At 39.7% G+C, this 20,464-nt stretch overlaps 1 protein-coding gene and 1 pseudogene across 1 annotated transcript in view; both read right to left on the reverse strand.

The window, feature by feature from the left end:
• Positions 1-16,260, reverse strand: part of LOC126174958 (lipid droplet-regulating VLDL assembly factor AUP1-like) — an 86,959-nt gene extending 70,699 nt beyond the window's left edge. The window contains exons 1-2 of the mRNA XM_049921424.1: positions 15,696-16,260; positions 15,474-15,611 (exon numbers count right to left, since the gene is read on the reverse strand). Of these exons, the coding sequence (XP_049777381.1) occupies positions 15,474-15,611; positions 15,696-15,727 (170 nt within the window). The 5' untranslated portion in view covers positions 15,728-16,260. The remainder of the gene's footprint in view (positions 1-15,473; positions 15,612-15,695) is intronic.
• A 3,885-nt stretch (positions 16,261-20,145) lies between these two features.
• On the reverse strand, positions 20,146-20,263 carry LOC126177772 (5S ribosomal RNA; annotated as a pseudogene).
• Between the last annotated feature and the right edge of the window lie 201 nt (positions 20,264-20,464).

Raw genomic sequence — 20,464 nt, forward strand, 5'->3', positions numbered from 1 at the left:
ACGAGACTCAGAGGGCCATAGACACGGGTTCACAGGTAGATGCCGTGTTTCTTGACTTCCGCAAGGCGTTCGATACAGTTCCCCACAGTCGTTTAATGAACAAAGTAAGAGCATATGGACTATCAGACCAATTGTGTGATTGGATTGAGGAGTTCCTAGATAACAGAACGCAGCATGTCATTCTCAATGGAGAGAAGTCTTCCGAAGTAAGAGTGATTTCAGGTGTGCCGCAGGGGAGCGTCATAGGACCGTCGCTATTCACAATATACATAAATGACCTGGTGGATGACGTTGGAAGTTCACTGAGGCTTTTTGCAGATGATGCTGTGGTGTATCGAGAGGTTGTAACAATGGAAAATTGTACTGAAATGCAGGAGGATCTGCAGCGAATTGACGCATGGTGCAGGGAATGGCAATTGAATCTCAATGTAGACAAGTGTAATGTGCTGCGAATACATAGAAAGATAGATCGCTTATCATTTAGCTACAAAATAGCAGGTCAGCAACTGGAAGCAGTTAATACCATAAATTATCTGGGAGTACGCATTAGGAGTGATTTAAAATGGAATGATCATATAATGTTGATCATCGGTAAAGCAGATGCCAGACTGAGATTCATTGGAAGAATCCTAAGGAAATGCAATCCGAAAACAAAGGAAGTAGGTTACAGTACGCTTGTTCGCCCACTGCTTGAATACTGCTCAGCAGTGTGGGATCCATACCAGACAGGGTTGATAGAAGATATAGAGAAGATCCAACGGAGAGCAGCGCGCTTCGTTACAGGATCATTTAGTAATCGCGAAAGCGTTACGGAGATGATAGATAAACTCCAGTGGAAGACTCTGCAGGAGAGACGCTCAGTAGCTCGGTACGGGCTTTTGTCAAAGTTTCGAGAAAATACCTTCACCGAAGAGTCAAGCAGTATATTGCTCCCTCCTACGTATATCTCGCGAAGAGACCATGAGGATAAAATCAGAGAGATTAGAGCCCACACAGAGGCATACCGACAATCCTTCTTTCCACGAACAATACGAGACTGGAATAGAAGGGAGAACCGATAGAGGTACTCAAGGTACCCTCCGCCACACACAGTCAGGTGGCTTGCGGAGTATGGATGTAGATGTAATGGAGAAGTGTTATGAGTGGAACAGGGAATTGTATCTACGCTTTATAGATCTAGAAAAGGCATATGACCGGGTTCCTAGGAGGAAGTTATTGTCTGTTCTACGAGATTATGGAATAGGAGGCAAACTTTTGCAAGCAATTAAAGGTCTTTACATAGATAATCAGGCAGCAGTTAGAGTTGACGGTAAATTGAGTTCATAGTTCAGAGTAGTTTCAGGGGTAAGACAAGGCTGCAACCTGTCTCCACTGTTGTTCATATTATTTATGGAGCATATGTTGAGAACAATAGACTGGCTGGGTGAGATTAAGATATGTGAACACAAAGTAAGCCGTCTCGCATAAGCGGATGACTTAGTTGTGATGTCAGATTCGATTGACAGTTTGCAAAGTAATATTTCAGAGCTAGATCAGAAATGTAAGGATTACGGTATGAAGATTAGCATCTCCAAAACGAAAGTAATGTCAGTGGGAAAGAGATATAAATGGATTGAGTGCCAAATAGGAGGAACAAAGTTAGAACATGTGGACAGTTTCAACTACTTAGGATGCATATTCTCACAAGATGGCAACATAGTGAAAGAACTGGAAGCGAGGTGTAGCAAAGCTAATGCAGTGAGTGCTCAGCTATGATCTACTCTCTTCTGCAAGAAGGAAGTCAGTACCAAGACTAAGTTATCTGTGCACTGTTCAATCTTTCGACCAACTTTGTTGTATGGGAGCGAAAGCTTGGTGAACTCAGGTTACCTTATCAATACGGTTGAGGTTACGGATATGAAAGTAGCTAGGATGATTGTAGGTACTAGTAGACGGGAACAGTGGCAGGAGGGTGTCCACAATGAGGAAATCAAAGAAAAACTGGGAATGAACTCTACAGATGTAGCAGTCAGGGCGAACAGGCTTAGATGGTGGGGTCATGTTACACGCATGGGAGAAGCAAGGTTACCCAAGAGACTCATGGGTTCAGCAGTAGAGTAGGAGGAGTTGGGGTAGACCAAGGAGAAGGTACCTGGATTCAATTAAGCATGATTTTGAAGTAATAGGCTTAACATCAGAAGAGGGGATGTTAGCACTGAAGAGGGGATCATGGAGGAATTTTATAAGTGGGACTACGCTCCAGTCTGAACGCTGCAATGCATAATCAGTCTTAAATGATGATGATGATGATGATGATGATGATGATGATGATGATGATGATGACCCTTTAATGAAACAGCCGAGTCACCATTTTTTGAGGAATTTGTGCTGTTTGCATCTATTGTGGGTAAACTTCAACAAAGAAGGGAACAGCTTAATAAGGGAAATTTGAAACCATGACAGAAAATCAATAATAATATAACTGAAGTTCCCAAAATAATGAAAAGAAAATAAAGTCCATGAAATGTTCCAAATAATCAGTACATATAAATAAGCAAGAATAACATAACAAATGATTCTGTTACAAAAAGGATAGCTCACCATATAGCGGAGATGGTGAATAGCAGGTATACACAACAGAAATACTTTCAAAGTTCTCAGCCGAACAGACCTTCATCAGAATTAGACAACATACACACAAACACTCATGCAAACACAACCCACACACACACTACCACAGTCTCTGGCCAGCCGTGGCAGCCAGATCATTATTCCATTCTGGATTTTCCATTATTTGATTTTGCCTGACAGCTTTTGATTGATAACAAACGATACAGTACGTGAAAGAAAAACAATCAACAAAAATTTTTATACACACAATAAATATTCTAAGTGGCCCCCTTCGTCACACACTACACATCTAAAAGTAGAGCAATGCTGCTCATACCTGACTTAGCATACGAGCAGTCTTTATGTACTCCTACAAAAAAATTATCACAAAGTGTTAAGTTAGCAACCGTGATGGCCACTTAAGTAGGGAATGGTCAGTGGCTGCAACAGCATCCATCCTGCGATACGTAATCTTGTACACAGTTGTCGAAATGAGGAGAGGTGCCATCTTGCTGAAAGATGAAATCTTCGCCATCAGTTTCAGGTTGTGACACATGCCACAATTTTAGCATGTTGAGATGGGTGACAACATTTTCAGCAACTGCAGTCAGTAACGTAGTCAGTGGTTTGGCAAACTAACTTGCCGGCACCATATCCAAAAATCGCACAGTTTGTCTTACACGTGCTCTATCATTTGTTCCTAATGTTTAGCCATTCACCTATACCATTTTTTAGAAATGTTTCACGTATTTCATAATTACCCATAGTAAAACTGAAGTCACAGAATTCGTTGATTGGGTTTTTGAATTTTGGACAGATGCAGATCGGGACTTAAAATATGAAACTATTCTAAAAACAATGTTTCCCCAGTGAGCAAATGAGAAAAGTGCTTTGAGAATTAATAAAAGGGACAGATGTTTGGTTTGTGGAGTGCTCAACTGCACGATCATCAGCGCCCAATAAAAGGGACAGAAAAAATACTTATGTCAGCGAACAAAATGGTGTGGAAAACGTAACTGTGACTGCAATGGGAATGAAATGGAGAGGGATAGGACACGTACCAGGTAAATGAATGGTAGACGCAGCGGGGAAGTTCTTTGCTGGACTGAGAGAGAAGAAAAAAAGGAAACGATAACCTAATGGAAAGGGAGTAAGTTACATTAGGAAACATATAGGAGTGATTTGAATGCATGTAACTAAGATTGTAATACACTGGGAAGTCTAGATGAGGCCTTCATTCAGCAGTGGGTAGCAAATTGCTGATAAAAAAGTAATAATCAATTTCTGATAAAAAAGTAATAATCAATTGCTGATATATGTAATACCAACAAATATGGGACTTTCAAATATTTAATATGGCAGGAAGTTAGAAATGTAAGTTCCATAAAAACGAAAATCATCGATTTTTGATAATATAAAGTAAATGGATAGAGAAAAAGTCTACTCACCAAGTGGCAGTTGGAGAATGCACATAAAAAATGGTTTTAGGTAAGCAAGTTCTTGGAGCCAGTGGCTCCTCCTCGTAGTAGAAAGGCTGAAGGATAAGGAGGGGGGGGGGGGGGGGGGTGAAGGCAAAGGACTGGAGAGGTTTATGAAAAGGGTTAGACTCTGGAAAAGTCACCCAGACATTACTGCTTAAACATCGTGATCAAGTTAACATGAGTGAAAAGCTAAGTGTACTGTATATAACATCGGTGGGAAGCGGACAGCGAAAAATTCACAGGTCAAAAAATGAAAGATGTAGAAAACTAAAACGGAGTGAGGAAAGGAGGAGTTACTGTGAAGGGCTGCTGAGAGGGAAGAAATTAATGTAAATAAGCCCAAGTGGATGGCGAGACCAAGACCATGTTGTAGCATTAGTTCCCACCTGTGGAGTGCTGAGAAACTGGTGTCTGGGGGAAGAACTCAGATGGTGTGTGCGCGCCGGCGCACGCGTGCGTGTGTGTATGTATGTGCTGACTAATAAGAGACTGGGAGGGTGAGGAAAAGGTGTTCTAGGTATAGTGGGCGAAATCTCAGTCATAATGGATCTCATTTCAGGAGATGTTTATAGGATGTCATAGCCTTGTCAAAGTAGCCAATTAATACATTCAGTATCAGGATAATACTGAGTGACAAGTGGTGTGCTCTGAAGTTGGTTTTTGGAGGCATTAATGGTACCAGGATTGGATATGATGGCCCAGCAAAATCTGCTCTTGAACTAGGCTGGTGGGGTAATTATTTCCAGTGAAGGCTGAGGTGAGAATGGTGGTGTATTGCTATAAAGAATCTGCATGCCAACAAAATGTTTGTGTCAAATGCCAAGGCGGTACAGGAGAGAAAATTTGACATGGAAAGGATAGTAACTGTCAAAATGTAAGTACTGTTGTTTGTTGGTAGGTTTAATGTGGACAGAAGTGTGTAGCTGGCCTTCGATGAGGATGAGATCAATATCAAGGAAAGTGGCACGGGATTCGGAATAGGGCCATGTGAAATTTAATTGGGAGAAGGTATTTAGAGGTTTCAGGAATCTTAACAGGTCAGCCTCACCACGAGTCCATATGGCAAAGATGTCATCAATGTATCTAAACCAATCCAGGGGTTGAAGGCTTATGTACCCCAGGAAAGTGCCCTCGAAGCAACCCATGAAAAGGGTGGGATAGGAAGGAGTCGTCCCGCTTCCCATGGCTGTACACCTGATCTGCACTTACATCATACTCCACAAGCCACCTAATGGTGTATGGCAGAGGGTACTTTTGGTACCACTATCTGATCCCTCCAACCCTATTCCACTCGCGAATAGTGCATGGGAAGTACGACTGTCGGTAAGCCCCTGTATCAGCTTTAATTTCTTGAATTTTATCCTCATGGTCAATACACAAGATGTATGTGGGGGGAAGTAATATGTTTTCTGACTCCTCCTGAAAGGTGCTGTCCCAAAATTTCAATAGTAAATCCCTCCATGAAGCACAGCGCCTCTCTTGTAATGCCTGCTAGTGGAGTTTCTTTAGCATCCCTGTAATTCTCCCTCACCAGCCAAATGATCCCATGATGAAATGTGCTGCTCTTCGTTGGATCTTCTTTATCTCCTCTATCAGTCCTACCTGACAGGGATCCCAGACAGATGAACAATACTCAAGAATTGGGTGAACAAGTACCTTATAAGCCACTTCTTTTGTGGATGAGTTACATTTCCTTAAGATTGTTCTGATGAATCGGAGTCTGGTGTCTGCTTTTCCCACTATATGTTTTATGTGGTCATTCCACTTAACGTCACTCTGGGTAGTTACACCTAGATACTTTACGGCAATGCTGCCCCAGCTGTTTGTCATCTAAAGTGTAGCTGTAAAGTAGTGGATTTCTCTTCTTATGTATGTGCAATATGTTACATTTATTTACGTTCAGGATCAACTGCCAGAGCCTGCACCATTCAATAATTCTCTGCAGGGCGTTCTTTAAATTCTTGCTATCTTCTGGTGTTGCTACTTTTGTTCAGACAACTGCATCATCTGCAAACAGCCTTAAAGAGCATTTCGACACTTTCTACTAGATCATTTATATATATTGTAAACAGCAAATGTCCTATCAAACTTCCCTGTCGTACTCCAGGTATTACCCTTACATCGGTTTAGTTCTGTTAAGTGTAACGTGTTGAGTTCTATCTGCAAGAAAGTCTTGAATCCAATTGCAAGTCTGCTCCGATATTCCGTAAACTTGTATTTTTTTCATTAAACGGCAATGCGGGACGGTGTCAAATGTCTTACTGAAATCCAGGAACATGGTATCAATCTGAGCACCACTGTCCATTGTGCTGTGGATCTCACGGAGGAACAGAGTGATCTTAGTTTCGCAGGATCTCTGTTTGCAGAACCCATGTTGATTTTTATAGAGGAGATGTTCATTTTCCAAAAACGTCATAATTCTTGAGCATAAAACATGTTCCATAATTCTACAACAGATTGATATCAATGATGTAGGTCTATAATTGTGTGGATCTGTCTTAAGGCCTGTCTTGAAAATGGGAATGACCTGCACTTTTTTCCAGTTGTTAGGTACCTTTCATTACTCAAGCAATCTACAATAAATTACTGCTAAAAGGGGAGGAAGTTCTTTCACATAATCTTTACAGAATCTTATAGGTATGTCATCTGGTCCTGACGCCTTACCACTACTAAACAATTGTAGTTGCTTTCCAATTCCATGATCTGTTTGTATGTACGCCCCTCACTGGTAAAGTAGTTGTTGGTAAGTATGATGTTGATTAAAGTGAGCAGGAAGGATGTCAGAGGTTTGGAAGCAGGTGGGCGTTAACTGAGGGCATGTTCAGCAGCAGATACACTATGTATGTGGGTGATATTGGTGTAGAGAGAGGTGGCATGAATGATTACAAGCAAGGTGTGTGGTGGGAGTGGGAAGGCATGGATTTCAAACAACCTAGGAAATGGTTGATGTCTTTAATATAGGAGGGAAGTCTTTTTACTATGGGTTGCATTTGTTAATGAATCAAGGTAGATATACGTGTGGTGAGTGCTCTGAAGCCAGCAACTATAGGACGACCACGATGACTGGATGTGTGGATCTTAGGAAAAAGGTGAAAGGTGAGGATGTGTGGTTTGAGTGGCATAAGAAGTTCTACAGACTGGGGTGTTAAGTCCTCCAGAGGAGCCTCAGGTTTTGAGGAGAGACTGCAGGGATGGCATTTTGATGGCAAATGAACCTGCAGTCCCTCCTTAAAACCACAAGCCCCTCGCATGGACAAACACCTCAAACCACATAACTTCTTACCCCACCCTAACCACACACTCCCACCTTTTACCTTCTTCCTAAGATCCACAAACCCCGTCATTTTGGCCATCCTATAGTTTCTGGCTTCAAAGCACTCATCAAGGGTATATCTGCCTTAACTGATCAACATATGCAACCCATAGTACAAAGACTTCCTTCCTACATCAAAGACACCAACCATTTCCTACATGGTCTGAAATTTGTGCATGTTCTACTCCCACCACACACCTTGCTTGTCATCATCGATGCCATCTCCCTCTACACCAACATCCCTCACGTACATGGTATACCTTCTGCTGAACATGTCCTCAGTCAGCTCCCACCAGATACCAAACCTCTGACATCCTTCCTGCTCACCTTAATCAACTTTATACTTTCCAAAAACTACTTTACCTTTGAGGGGCAGACATACAAACAGATCAGGTGTACAGCCATCGGAACCAGGACAGCTCCTTCCTATGCCAACCTTCTCATGGATTGCTTGGAGGGCACTTTCCTGGGACCCATAAGCCTTCAGCACCTGGATTGGTTTAGATACATTGATGACATCTTTGCCATAAGGATTGACGGTGAGGCTGAACTGTTAAAAATTCCTGTAATCTATAAATACCAACTCCCAATTAAATTTCACATTGTCCTGTTCTGAATCCCATGCCACTTTCCTTGATATTGATCTCATCCTCATCGAAGGCCAGCCACACACTTCTGTCCACATTACACCTACTAACAAACAACAGTACTTACATTTTGACAGTTGTCATCCTTTCCATATCAAATGTTCTCTCCCATATAGCCTTGGCATTTGAGGCAAATGTATTTTTTCAGATGTAGGCTCTTTGCAGCAATAGACCACTATGCTCATCTCGGCCTCCACTGGAGGTAATTATCCCAGCAGCCTAGTTCAAAAGCAGATTTCCCAGGCCATCACATCCAATCCTGGTACTTCTGATCCCTCAAAAAAGCAACTTCGGAGCACACCACTTGTCACCCAATATTATCCTGGTCTTCAATGTATTAATCAGCTGTCTTAACAAGGACATGACACCTCAAAGTCATGTCCTGAAATGAGATCCATTATGTCCGAGATTTTGCCCATCATACCTAGAAGAGCGTTTCGTCGTCCTCTCGATCTCCACAATGGTTCCTACCTCTGTGACCATCCCCACAGCAAGACTTACCCTATGCAACCTCCTACCACAACTACACCAGTCCTGTACGTGGCAAAACATACTACCAAAGGGAGATCCACCTGTGAAACGACACATCACATACCAGATGTTGTGTAAACACTGTTTGGCATTTTACATTGGCATGATAACTACCAAGTTATCAGTTAGTGTGAATGGGCTTAAGCAGGAAATGTACACTGGCAATACACAATATCCTGATGCAGAGCAGCTTCACAGTCATGGTCTCGGTGCCTGTTTCGCCACATGCACCATCTAGATTCTTCCACGATACTCTATTTTCTCAGAACTCCGCAGGAGAGAACTAATGCTACAACATGGCCTTTGTTCTCGCCACCCACCTGGCCTTAATTTATGTTAATTTCTTTTGTCTCAGAATTTCTTCACAGTAACTACTACTTTCTTCACTCCATTTTAGTTTTCTACATCTTTAACTTTCAGACCTGTTGTTTTTTGCCGTCCCCCTCCCATCTGTGTTACATACAATGCACTTAGCTTTTCACTCATATTAACTTGTTCACAATGTTTTAGCAGCAATCTCTCCGTCCGCCTCTGTAGCACGGCAGTAGCGTTACTGCCTACCATGCAAGGGGGGCCAGTTTGATTCCCGGCAGGGGACTGGGTGTTGTGTGTCCATCATCATTTTCATAAGCACTGACACGCAAGTCGCCGAAGTGGCGCCAACTAAAAAGACCTGCAATACGACGGCCGAACCCCAGAGGGGATGTCCCAGCCAATAAACGCCATACGATCATTTCAATTTTTCAGCAGCAATCTCTGTCTTTCATATTAACCTGTCTTCCACCTTTAATCTATCAGGTTCTCAAATCTTTCTGATGCACTCCCCAACAATCAGTCTTTCCTTGTCGTCCTGTCTGGTAAGTCTCCCCTGACCCGGATTCTGTGTGACTTTTACAAACTCTATCCCTTTTTCCAAACCTCTCCCGTTGTTTTTCTTCAACCCTCTTGCTTCTGCTTCAATCCTTCTGCCAGAAAATGAGCCACTGTCTCCAAAAGCTTGCATGCCCAAAAACCTTTTTTTAGTGTATGTATTCTCCTGCTGCCACTTGGTGAGTAGGTTTTTTTATGTATCCAATTACATTATAAGATCCATGAAAAGAATTTCAAACTGACATGGAGATATACAATCTTCATTCTTCCTGTTCACCATCCCAAAAATGTAATAGAGGGAATGATACTTGCATAGTATGCTACCTACTACAACATACCATTCATGGTGAAAGGTGCCAAGTCTACTCTAGACATCCTACAGTGAGCACATCCTTTTATAACTGACAAAACCAGGGCATGGATAAATTATTAGGGCAAACGAAATCCTGTGAGACGGCCAGCCCAAAATTTATGGGGCAAACAGTTATCTTGGCTTCTATTACTGGAATAATATTGTGAAATTTGATAATACAGAATTCATAGAATCACCAGAGGACATTGTTTTTAACTGAGGTTCTGAATTTAACTACTTATGTCTTGCATCCAACATGTACAATATTCACATTGTCGATTATATAACAAACTTCCCCCTTCATTATTTTGATGACACACACTAACTTTTCTCTTTCTATTGATCTACCCTTGATTCAACTCTGCTACTTTTCTTTACATCTATCAAGCTTTCATAACACCTGACCTTTATCTTACATAAATCAATATAAATCTGATACTGGAAAGTTTTTGGCAGAATACAAATAATAAATGCAGTTAAGGTAACCACTAACAACATAACTGAAGTGTTGAGGGATTGACAGCAAATAAAAAAATGGTTCAAATGGCTCCAAGCACTATGGGACTTAGCATCTGAGGTCATCAGCCCCCTAGAACTTAGAACTACTTAAACCTAACTAACCTAAGGACATCACACACATCCATGCCCAAGGCAGGATTCGAACCTGCAACCGTAGCGTGTAAACATTGCTGAGCTTTTGGACAATGTCTTCAATTAAAATTACCTAACACAAAACCACGCACTATATAGATTGTCCCTACCACAGAACGCAACCTTCTCCAACAGCCTGACTCCAAAACCACCACCTCACTCCTTGTACAATTGATCAACTACATAATTATCCATAATTACATCTCCTTTGAGGGGAAAATACACCAACAAATCTGTGTCATAATTATGAGCACACATATTGCACCCTCATATGTCAATCGACTTAGGGGCCATCTAGATGAAACCTTTCAAGTCATCCGAGATGCTAACCCCTTGTCTAGTTCAGGTCTATTGATGATATTGCCATGACATAGACCCAGATTCAAGATACTCTGTACTTATTTCTCCACAGCCTCAATACCATCTCTCCTATCCACTTAATCTTGTCCTCTTCAGCCCAATAGATATCAGTATCTACCCCTCCTGCGGTTCCACAAAAGCTTCAGTCCATATTAACCACACTAACAATGAACAACATCCCAATTTTGATAGATGCCACCCTTCCACAATGAAAGTCCTCTATGAAGTCTGGTCATATGTGGATGGAACATCAACAGTGACAAGCAATCTGTCCCCAGTACACTGATCTTACTGATGTCTTCAGACAGGCAATACCCTACAAAACAAGTCTGCAAACAGTTTTCTTGGGCCACATCCACATGTCACCATTCCTCCAACCACTTTCATGAGACACCTGCTAAAAGAGAACTACTTCCAGTCACTCTCATCACATATTATCAGACTGCACTGTGTCAACTACTTCATATTCTTCACCAGGGCTTCAACAAACCTGCCACTATGTCTGTAACTGAGGAAAATCCTTCCTGTGTCTCACACAGTAATATTCCACAACCTACCCATCTATGAAATATACTGATGCATCTCATGCCACTCCCACTCTCAGCACCTAGTTATGGGTCACATCCCAATAGCTAATTTAAGGCCTAAGTGTAATTAACCCTTTCTTATTTTAAGATGAAGTTCACTTTTGAGATGTTAAATCATATGGAAATGTGATCATTTACTTAGAGATCATGACCACTAAACTTGATAAAAACCTTGTTTCACTTGTGTCAAAATATGTAGGGATTAAGTCATATGAACACTTTCAGTGCAGCCATATTTCTCCATGCATTGTAATTGTAAAGCTTACTCTTCACAATCCATTATCTATGATAACAATGGATAAGTAACTGACATACACTACATTATTTTTATACACAAGAAAACCAGAGGCAAAGACCTGCAAACATAATAAGGTACAGTTTACGAATCTTTTGCAATTTCTGTTATATGTTGTTATCAACGGGGCCCACATGCCATCGCAAGTTACAATTGAATATGGAAACAAAATATTAAATACTTTTCATTTCATTAATATAATAACAACTAGCCTAATCTGTATTTTTAACACATTACATTCCACATGACTACCTCTAATTTAATGAAATAAAATAATAGGTACCCAAACAAGAAACTTAATGACTTAAGATAAACTAATGGACAAAGCCTTTTGAGGGTTGCATATTTGAGTACAAATGATGGAAATACAGAAGCGTCCGATTCCACCCGTCTGCTTTGGCCCATATATATTCCACAAATATGGTGGAAACAACCATACACCATGACTCCAATAAGGCGCCTATGACGTCATTACGTAAACATAACAACAAACACGAAAATACATTGAAAACCAAAACGCACACATTCCTCAAAAACCTAATGACACTAACGGGACAAGCATGGGAACTAAATGATTGTACCCCCTTCTCACCCAACCCCCTATAAGAAGGAAAAGCATCTGAAACTAGAGTGGAACCTGGTTCTATAAACTCGTCAATTAACCCCACTAATTCTGCCTCAGAGTGCCTGTCCACAAACCTAAAAACACATTCTGAACACCCACTCCACCGGTACAACAGCCCCCCACACCCAGAGACCAACCACAGCCTTATCCCACCCGTACTTCCTTTTCCCAAACTGTGACTCGTCCACCCATACCACAACCCCAGGCCCATCCAACTTACCCCTGAATGAAAATCAGTCAAGCACACTCCTCTCATTCACGTCAGTCTCATGTGTGCAAAAGCTTTCAGAGGATCTATAATAAAAGTAATACATCAGCAACACAATCTTGTGCACGCCCAAACTAGACTTCTCGAACCAGGAACTGCGATGTATGGAGCATCATAGGTTATCCCTACAGCACTGCCACATATAACCGTCCCTGGTCCGAGACACCGGAACTTTTGCCAATGTCATTTCCTTCCAAAAGACAGCGCACTTAACCACCTCCATAATAAACCCAAAAAGCTGTAGAAATTTGATCAGCTCCAACTGAGTCGCACCCATCATAGCATGGAGTCACAACAACAAATTAATTTACTCACATTAACATACGACCTACAGCAAACAGCACTACAATAACTTTCACACAAAACCAGTAAATTGTTAACTCACTGAAACCAAATCTGCTTGAAACACAGCCAAAATGAGAACCAGCCACTAGAAGCAATAACACCAAACTGAACCCAATACAGCACACAACACAAAACCCCTAAACACACCACCAGAGGGCACCACGAACCGCAACACAACAACACTTACAAACATGGCACACTCACAAACCAAACTCGGCGCCATCATGACGTCACACACAACAACAGCCTTATGTCACGGGTCAAAGCCGACGGGTGGGATTGGAGGCTTCGGTTGACCCCAAATGATCAAAATCTAAATTCTTGTCTCAGAAAATTTAAAAAGAAATTAGGCCTACTAGACGATAATTATTTTAAATACCACAACTATTCTTAGCTAAGATTCTTGCACATGTGAGCCAATGAGTCAAATAAATTAGACCGGAATATAAATCAAAGCTGTTTAAGCAAATTACAGCAAATATTAAGCTGCTATTGATGCAGCCTAGATTCTCTCTAGAGCTTTCATTCCTTTTTTTAACTATGTGATTTATTTTTATCCACTGAAAGATCCTCTCACAAAAATCCAGTATTTGTCAAGGTAAAACAGTGCAGATCAATAGGCCAAACGTACAACACACAGCACAGACAACATGCTTTATGTGGATCGGACAAGTAGCCTGTGGGCATAGGACAGGTGGTCGGCCATGGCCTCGATTAAGGAACCATCCTGGCATTTGTCTAGGAATCTAAAAAAACAAGGGAAAGCACAAATCAGGATCGACGGGAAGAGCAGAGGAAAAAGCACACATTTAGCTGCAACATCATGTCACAAAGCTGCCACAGTACTATACTAAAAAGTCACTTCTATTTTAATAGCAAATGTGTAACTAACACAAAACCAAAAGAGCTAGATTATGTTTGCTGAAATGAGGTACTTTTATGGATCAAGTTTTATACAGAAAATTTATATAAACCACAACATAAGAAATGAAAACAGACAGCAATGAAACCAACATTTTATCTTAAGGAACTATTTCTAATTATCGTTTAAGATTTTTGGAAACATAGGAACAAAATGTGCTACAACAACAATGTTCACCCCAACACAACAGGCAGCTTGAAAACAGAAATAAGCTCTAAATTTTCAGATTAAAATGTACATACAAATTAGGGAAATTTTTGTAAAGCTTGTATGGACAAATCAAACTCGTGTTGATATGAACAATATTAAAAAAATACATCACATGACCTACGTTTGTTAATGATACAGTGTTCTGAAAAGTGTTTCTGAAGAAGAGAAATTTGTTAACACTGAATATACACTTAAGTGTCAGGAAGCCTTTTCTGAAAAGTATTTGCATGGAGTGTAACCATGTATAGAGGTGAAACATGGACAATAACCAGTTTCGACAAGAAGAGAACAGAAACTTTCAAAATAAGTCACTACAGAAGATTGCTTAAAATTACATGGGTAAATCACCCCCCAAAAAAATGAGGATGTAGTGAACAAATTGGGAAGAAATGAAATTTGTGGCACAATTTGGCTAGCAGAAGAGCTAGGTTAATAAGACATATTCTGAGACAGCAAGAGATCATTAATTTAGTGTTGGTGGGTAGTGTGGGGGATAAAAATTGTAGAGGGAGACCAAGAAATGAATACAATAAGCAGATTCAGAAGGATGCAAGCTGCAGTAGTTATCTGGAGATGGAGAAGCATGCCCAGGATAGAGTAGCATGGACAGCTGCATCAAACCAACCTTCAAACTGAAGAAGACAACGACAATGACCACCACAACACAACAACAACATGTTAAATGACATGGATGCAATATCAGTCACCCTCGGCCACATATTTCGGTCACCTGCTTATTTCAGACACAAAAAGTTCCAATATGTGAGTATAGCAGCTATGTACAGCAAGCAGCAACTTTGACTGACACCTCAGAGCATTGCCATTTGTAATTTCCTATTACACGATCACCTGATAAATGAGGAAGGCCCAACTTCAATCGACAATGTGTGAAATGTAGGAGACATTATGTTTCAGTACAGAAAAATTCTATAACAACAAATGCTATGAGAAATAGGTTTTTATCAAAAACAAACCTTTGGTAAACTGGTGACACAAAAATGCAACCTCAAATCATCAGGATACAACCAACGCCTAATTACTAAAACCATCCTTCATTATACAGGTGAAAATCTCAAAGAAATACTGAAGCAACAGACAAGTAATCAAAGGATTTCTCAGATTGAAATACTATACAATTTCTTTTTTAAATATTAGTTTGTGACACCTGAAATTCAACTTTTAACACCTGAATATGTCACCATGGAAGTACATCTCAAAAAGTAGGTATTTTTAGCAAATTAAATATCTTCAGCAACACGAAAACTGCTCACACATCACTGTGCGTCAGAGGTTAATTCCTGTAAACTAAAATTCGCAATGACAAACATTTGCTGCATAAAAACTACAAAGGTTTCTAAATGTGCCACCCACCCCCCTCCCCCCCAACCTTTTCGTCAATTGAATTATATAATGTATTTATTAATCACCTTTTAGCGATAGACAGCTGTGGCAGCAGTCTACTCGTAAGGATTAGCTGTAGTCCAAACAAAAATCTGAGCACTGCCAGCAGCAATCCAAACGGCGAATAGATGGACAGAAGTAACGCTGACAAACCTGAAGGATATCTAGAAGAAATGAAACAGGTGTTAAGCCAGCGTCAATGCCAGTTAACATTTCTCCAATATTATCCAGGCCACACATATATCCACCTGCTCTCACGAAACAGTTCTTTCACTTCCATTGCATATGTCAAAGTGATAAATTATCCAAAGCAGAAGTTCTCAAAAATGCACCATGAAGTTTAACTATCCGTTTTCGTTATTTGATAAGTAAACAAATTTTGCAATTTTCCAAAAAACAATTTCACTGTACACCGCGTTTTAAGAGGAAGCTTTAAGTTTAATGACTTAAATTTTGAAAAAATATCCTGTCAGACTGTCACACACACTCACACATTATGAAAGTCACATACTCCACGAAACTAACATACGACTCTCGATACAGTGGTACTGCGTCAGCCTGATCAGCGCTGCACTTTGATACCTTTGTATGCTAACAAACTGTTTGCTATTAAAGTCGTGCAGTCATCTTGAACTGTATCTCTATACTAGCCTCCTATTTACGAACTACGTAAATTTTAACGTTATATAATGGTTATTATGGTGCGCATAACTTAAGACATTGTAATTAAGAATGCACGTAATCGGGTATCCCATTTGCGCTTATCAAATGAAATAAATAGTAGAAGTTATAGCTGGATTTTTTTAAGCATTCGTAGAAAAAAATGTGAATCAGGTTCTAGCTCCGTAAAGATTTCTGGGAGCTTCTTTCTTAACTTCTGCTGCAGCGCTCGGACAGCTGCTATTGAGGAAAAATAATGTTCGATTGCTTTGCGAGATTCAACACAGAACCTGAAACGAAAAAAAATCTTTGAAAATGAAAAACAGCCACATACACATGACTATAGATATCGAAATATAGTAAAAGTATCTCCAGTAATAGTTGTTTACTCGAATATTTTACTTTTCTACGAAAATTACATTTTGATAGGATACTTGGATTCTACACAACTTACAATGTTGACGTCATTATTTATTAGCTTTGTGTTGCATTTCAAGAATGTAACAGTATCTGCATAGCCTTACCACACGTCTGGGATTAGCCCGAACAGTCCTGGCGTTTTGGAACTGTCCGGGAATGCAAAAACGTCGTTGGAGAATATTATTAAATTTTAGACCTATATGTTCGACACCGCGTTTTTAAACACACACTCAGCCGACCTTGGCGCAAGCGCTGGTGTCCATGGGCAGGCTATAAGTTTTCATTTGGCAACACTACATGAGCAGTGCGTTTATGCTGGTTTCATGTCTGAAGTAATTAGACTTCGTAAACGTTTTGGACAGTTTTTTTTCTCTGTTCGTTTTTTGTCTCATCATTTAGCAATGAGGAAATAAATTGTGTGTTTAACGTTAACCTGCAACCGGAACACAATTTTTTTTTATATATTGTAAGGACAGTAACAATGAATGTGCGTATTGCTCGCAGTACACTCGAGAATTTTCTGATGTGCATGAAGAAAAAAGTACCAGAAACTACTGAAGAAAGATTTTTTTCAATTATGGAGAACATTTGGTCTAAAGAAAGAGGTAGAATTTCAGTATCTACTGTTAAACATCTGCTAAATGTTATAGTTAATTCAGAACTTTCTTGTGAATTTAATGGTGTAATTAAAACAAACAAAATTTCTAAAAGAAAGTTATGTCTGGTGGAAAATACAACTGAATAAATAAAGTCCAGTGTTTCAGATAACTGTTAAGACTTTTAAGTAATTTCGAAAATATATTCTGGGTTGGACCCCAAAAGACATTATCTTTTTTACCAATTCTATGACATTCACCAGCCATGACTGGACAGATAGCATCAAGTTTGCAATAACATTACAACAATAATATGGTTACAGTATTGCAATTTAAACTATGATACTAAATCAGATACTATAAAACATGAAGTAAAAAACTAGATTACAACATACTTTACAATTATAAGACAATCGATATTAGAACACAGTGTAGTAAAACCACAGAGATGCTGCTGTTTTCATTGGCTCTGAGCTGCAGCTCAGGTAGACACTGTTCTGTCATTAGAGAAGTATCCTTCAATACTGTGCAAAGGTTGCTCTTCTGGTATACACAAAATTTTAATTCTGAATCGTTCGATTGGTAATAACTGAATATCCTTTGGTAGACCATTAAATAATTTAAGGGCTACCATTGGGAACCTGTTCTGTATCTTAGTTAATTCACGATTGGGAACCTGTTCTGTATCTTAGTCAACCAACATCTTGGCCTGTCCATACTGTATTTTTAATGAGTGCTGTGTAGATGAACTTAATTTCTCTTTTTGTAGGGCTCAGGATTTGTCTTTGTGTGAACAAGGAAACTGAAAATACATTGGATGAAAACATTCAGGCAGTCGGATATCTCTTGGGTTTTAGTGGAAAATTTTCATCAAATTTGGCTTTAAGAGTCTGAAACCATGGAACTGAATGTGTCATTCAATTCTTCAGACATATGATGTCAATCTATAGAGGACGAGGCAGTTTTAAAATTATTTAAATTTTTCTTTATAATAACCCTACTTCTCAAGACATAATTTGAAAGTCAGCTGGGAATTTGTTGTGTACTTACTGAGTTTGTCCATACTTTTATGATAACTGCATCGTAATCTGCAAGTATAAGCTCAAACACACTTACTTTGTAGTCCCAACTACTTAGTTTTTTGACATCTATCTAGACAGACATCTCGTCTTTTGGTAGATAATGTGCCACAATAGTCCATAGCTACTTAAGAAGTTGATAAAATCTTTCACTTTGTCACTACCTTCCCAATGTGGATGTTTAAGTCTCCACATGTGGAAATTTTTGCTCCTAGTCACACTAGATGACACAGACAGCTTTCCAGTTTGCTGACAAAGTTTTCAGAATTACCATTTAGGGAATAATGCACAGAAACAACAATTAAATTAACATCTGGCAGTCCCAGGGCAGCCAAGTCTAGATCCAAGTCCACACAGAAAATATCTGTGTCACTCTTGTTGGCACTGAGCTTACTATTTACAAACACAGACACACCACCATGGATAGAAATAACTCTGCACCATTGATTCACCAATTACAGATGTTCAATGCGCCCATGGTATTCTATTTCTGGCTCAGTTAGCCAGTGTTCACATATTATAATAATATTTTCCCTCTGTATCTGGTTTATAATAAAAGATTCCTATATAAGTTTTAGGAGAGACAAAAATTTATTATGAAGACAGGACTTTAAAAGAGAGAAAATAAAATGATTAGCATAGCTGGTTTCCATGTTCAATCATCAACAGGGTGATACTAGACCGTTTATCAGTAATAAAGGCTTGAAACACCAATGCTGGTATGCATAAAAATGCACTCAATAAACTGTAATCGGACTTTGTAAATCATTAAACGATGATGAAGGCAGGTTCTCTCATTGATTATGCAAATTTGCTTATATGCAGCTGTAATGGTGGCCCATCAATCGTGACACTATATCAAGAATTCCAAGTTGTCGTCTCACAAATTCTGAAACAAATAAAATGCATTAGGACAACGAAAACAAAAATCTTAGTAAACATTAGTATTCTGTTTTAACATATACAGTCATAAATGTACAAGTAGTTGAAATTATTGCACTTCATTATTACACTGTGTATCTATGAAGAGACAGAAGATGAGAGAGAGAGACTGAATAACTGAGAAAAAGACAAAATCTCCCTCTAAATAAATTAATGTCATTTGTTTCAAAAATTACAAGAGGTCGTTATTTCATCTATGGAATTATCGATAGTGTGGTTAATTTTTGTAAAAGAAGTATTACACAGCCCCCTTGAATGGTGTTGACATAGTTTATTACCTAACTTTGCAACACCCGTCAACATATAGTGAGATGGTCGCAGTTAACTGTCTGTAATAAACCTACTCATTTCCAACCAACACATATTCAAACTAACAATTCACTAATCTACTTCACAAACATTGTATAGAATTTCGTTTTACATGTTTGTAAAGTTAAAGTTGAAAAATGGTAGTTTGACTTTCATTTATAAGAACCGTATGATTCTAGGAATATACTACAATCCCTATGTATCACTAACTTAGGGATCCTGATAAAAAGATTAGAATAATTACCTTATACACAGAGGCATTCAGATAACCATTCTTCCAATGCACCATACGTGAATGAATTGGGAAGAAACCCTAATAACTGAAGCAGTGAGATGTATCCTCTGCCATGCACCTCAAGGTGGTTTGCAGTGTATAGATATAGATGTAGGTATTGTCTTTTGCTCACTTTAGAGCTGCATTGCATTTTTCGTTTTCTGTACATCATTCTCAATAAATAGTCACTTCTAAAAAAAAAAAACTAAACTCCTCCTGAACAGGCCATGAAGGCTCAAAGGTACAGACCGGCCGCCGTGTCATCCTAAGCCTACAGGCGTCACTGGATGCGGATATAGAGGGGCATGTGGTCAGCACCCTGCTCTCTCGGCCGTATATCTGTTACCGAAACCGGAGCCGCTACTTTTCAGTCAAGTAGCTCCTCAGTTTACCTCACAAGGGCTGAGTGCACCCTGCTTGCCAACAGCGCTCGGCAGACAGGATGGTCGCCAATCCAAGTGCTAACCCAGCCCGACAGCGCTTAACTTCGGTAATCTGATGGGAACCGGTGTTACCATTGCGGCATGGCCGTTGGCAAATAGTCGTTTCACTAGTAACAAAATAAGGGTTTATACAGGGTGAAGCGAAATTCGTGCACTCGGGCTTTGCAGCGAGATTCTTCCCAAGTTGTCGACAAAAAAAATGCCCGGCGAGTACATTCGGCGGAAAAAGGACGTTAAAGAGTGGCAATCTGGCAACAATATAACAACATCCATGGTAACTACCTCTGTCAGCAC

The sequence above is a fragment of the Schistocerca cancellata genome, chromosome 3, assembly GCF_023864275.1.
Source record: "Schistocerca cancellata isolate TAMUIC-IGC-003103 chromosome 3, iqSchCanc2.1, whole genome shotgun sequence".
Lineage (NCBI taxonomy): Eukaryota > Metazoa > Arthropoda > Insecta > Orthoptera > Acrididae > Schistocerca > Schistocerca cancellata.